The sequence below is a fragment of the Pterocles gutturalis genome, unplaced genomic scaffold (genome assembly GCF_000699245.1).
Source record: "Pterocles gutturalis isolate BGI_N339 unplaced genomic scaffold, ASM69924v1 scaffold43930, whole genome shotgun sequence".
Taxonomy (NCBI): domain Eukaryota; kingdom Metazoa; phylum Chordata; class Aves; order Pterocliformes; family Pteroclidae; genus Pterocles; species Pterocles gutturalis.
Window position 1 is genome coordinate 368 of NW_010142392.1, and position 266 is coordinate 633.

Here is a 266-nt window from a genome sequence, read left to right on the forward strand (position 1 = left end):
GCTGCCATGCTCAGCATCGTGTTGGAAGTCAGGAAAGTTTCCAGGAAACCCACCGCTTTGCAGACGCAGCCTCCGAGGGGTTGCTGGTTCCTCAGGATCCCCAGCAGGGTAAAAGGCATGTTCAGGACGGTGAGGAGCAGGTTGCAAAAGGATAAGTTCACCAGGAAAACCCCGGCGACCTGCTTGCGGATCTCCGTACTGTAGACGAAGCATAGCAGCACCAGGAGGTTGGAGAGCAGGGAGACAACCAGCACCAGCACGAGGAG

At 57.1% G+C, this 266-nt stretch overlaps 1 protein-coding gene across 1 annotated transcript in view; it reads right to left on the minus strand.

Moving 5' to 3' along the window:
* LOC104469722 (G-protein coupled receptor 26-like) overlaps positions 1–263 on the minus strand; it is a gene marked incomplete at both ends in the record, with an annotated part of 624 nt that extends 361 nt beyond the window's left edge. The window contains 1 exon segment of the mRNA XM_010084342.1: positions 1–263. Within this exon segment, the coding sequence (XP_010082644.1) occupies positions 1–263 (263 nt within the window).
* Between the last annotated feature and the right edge of the window lie 3 nt (positions 264–266).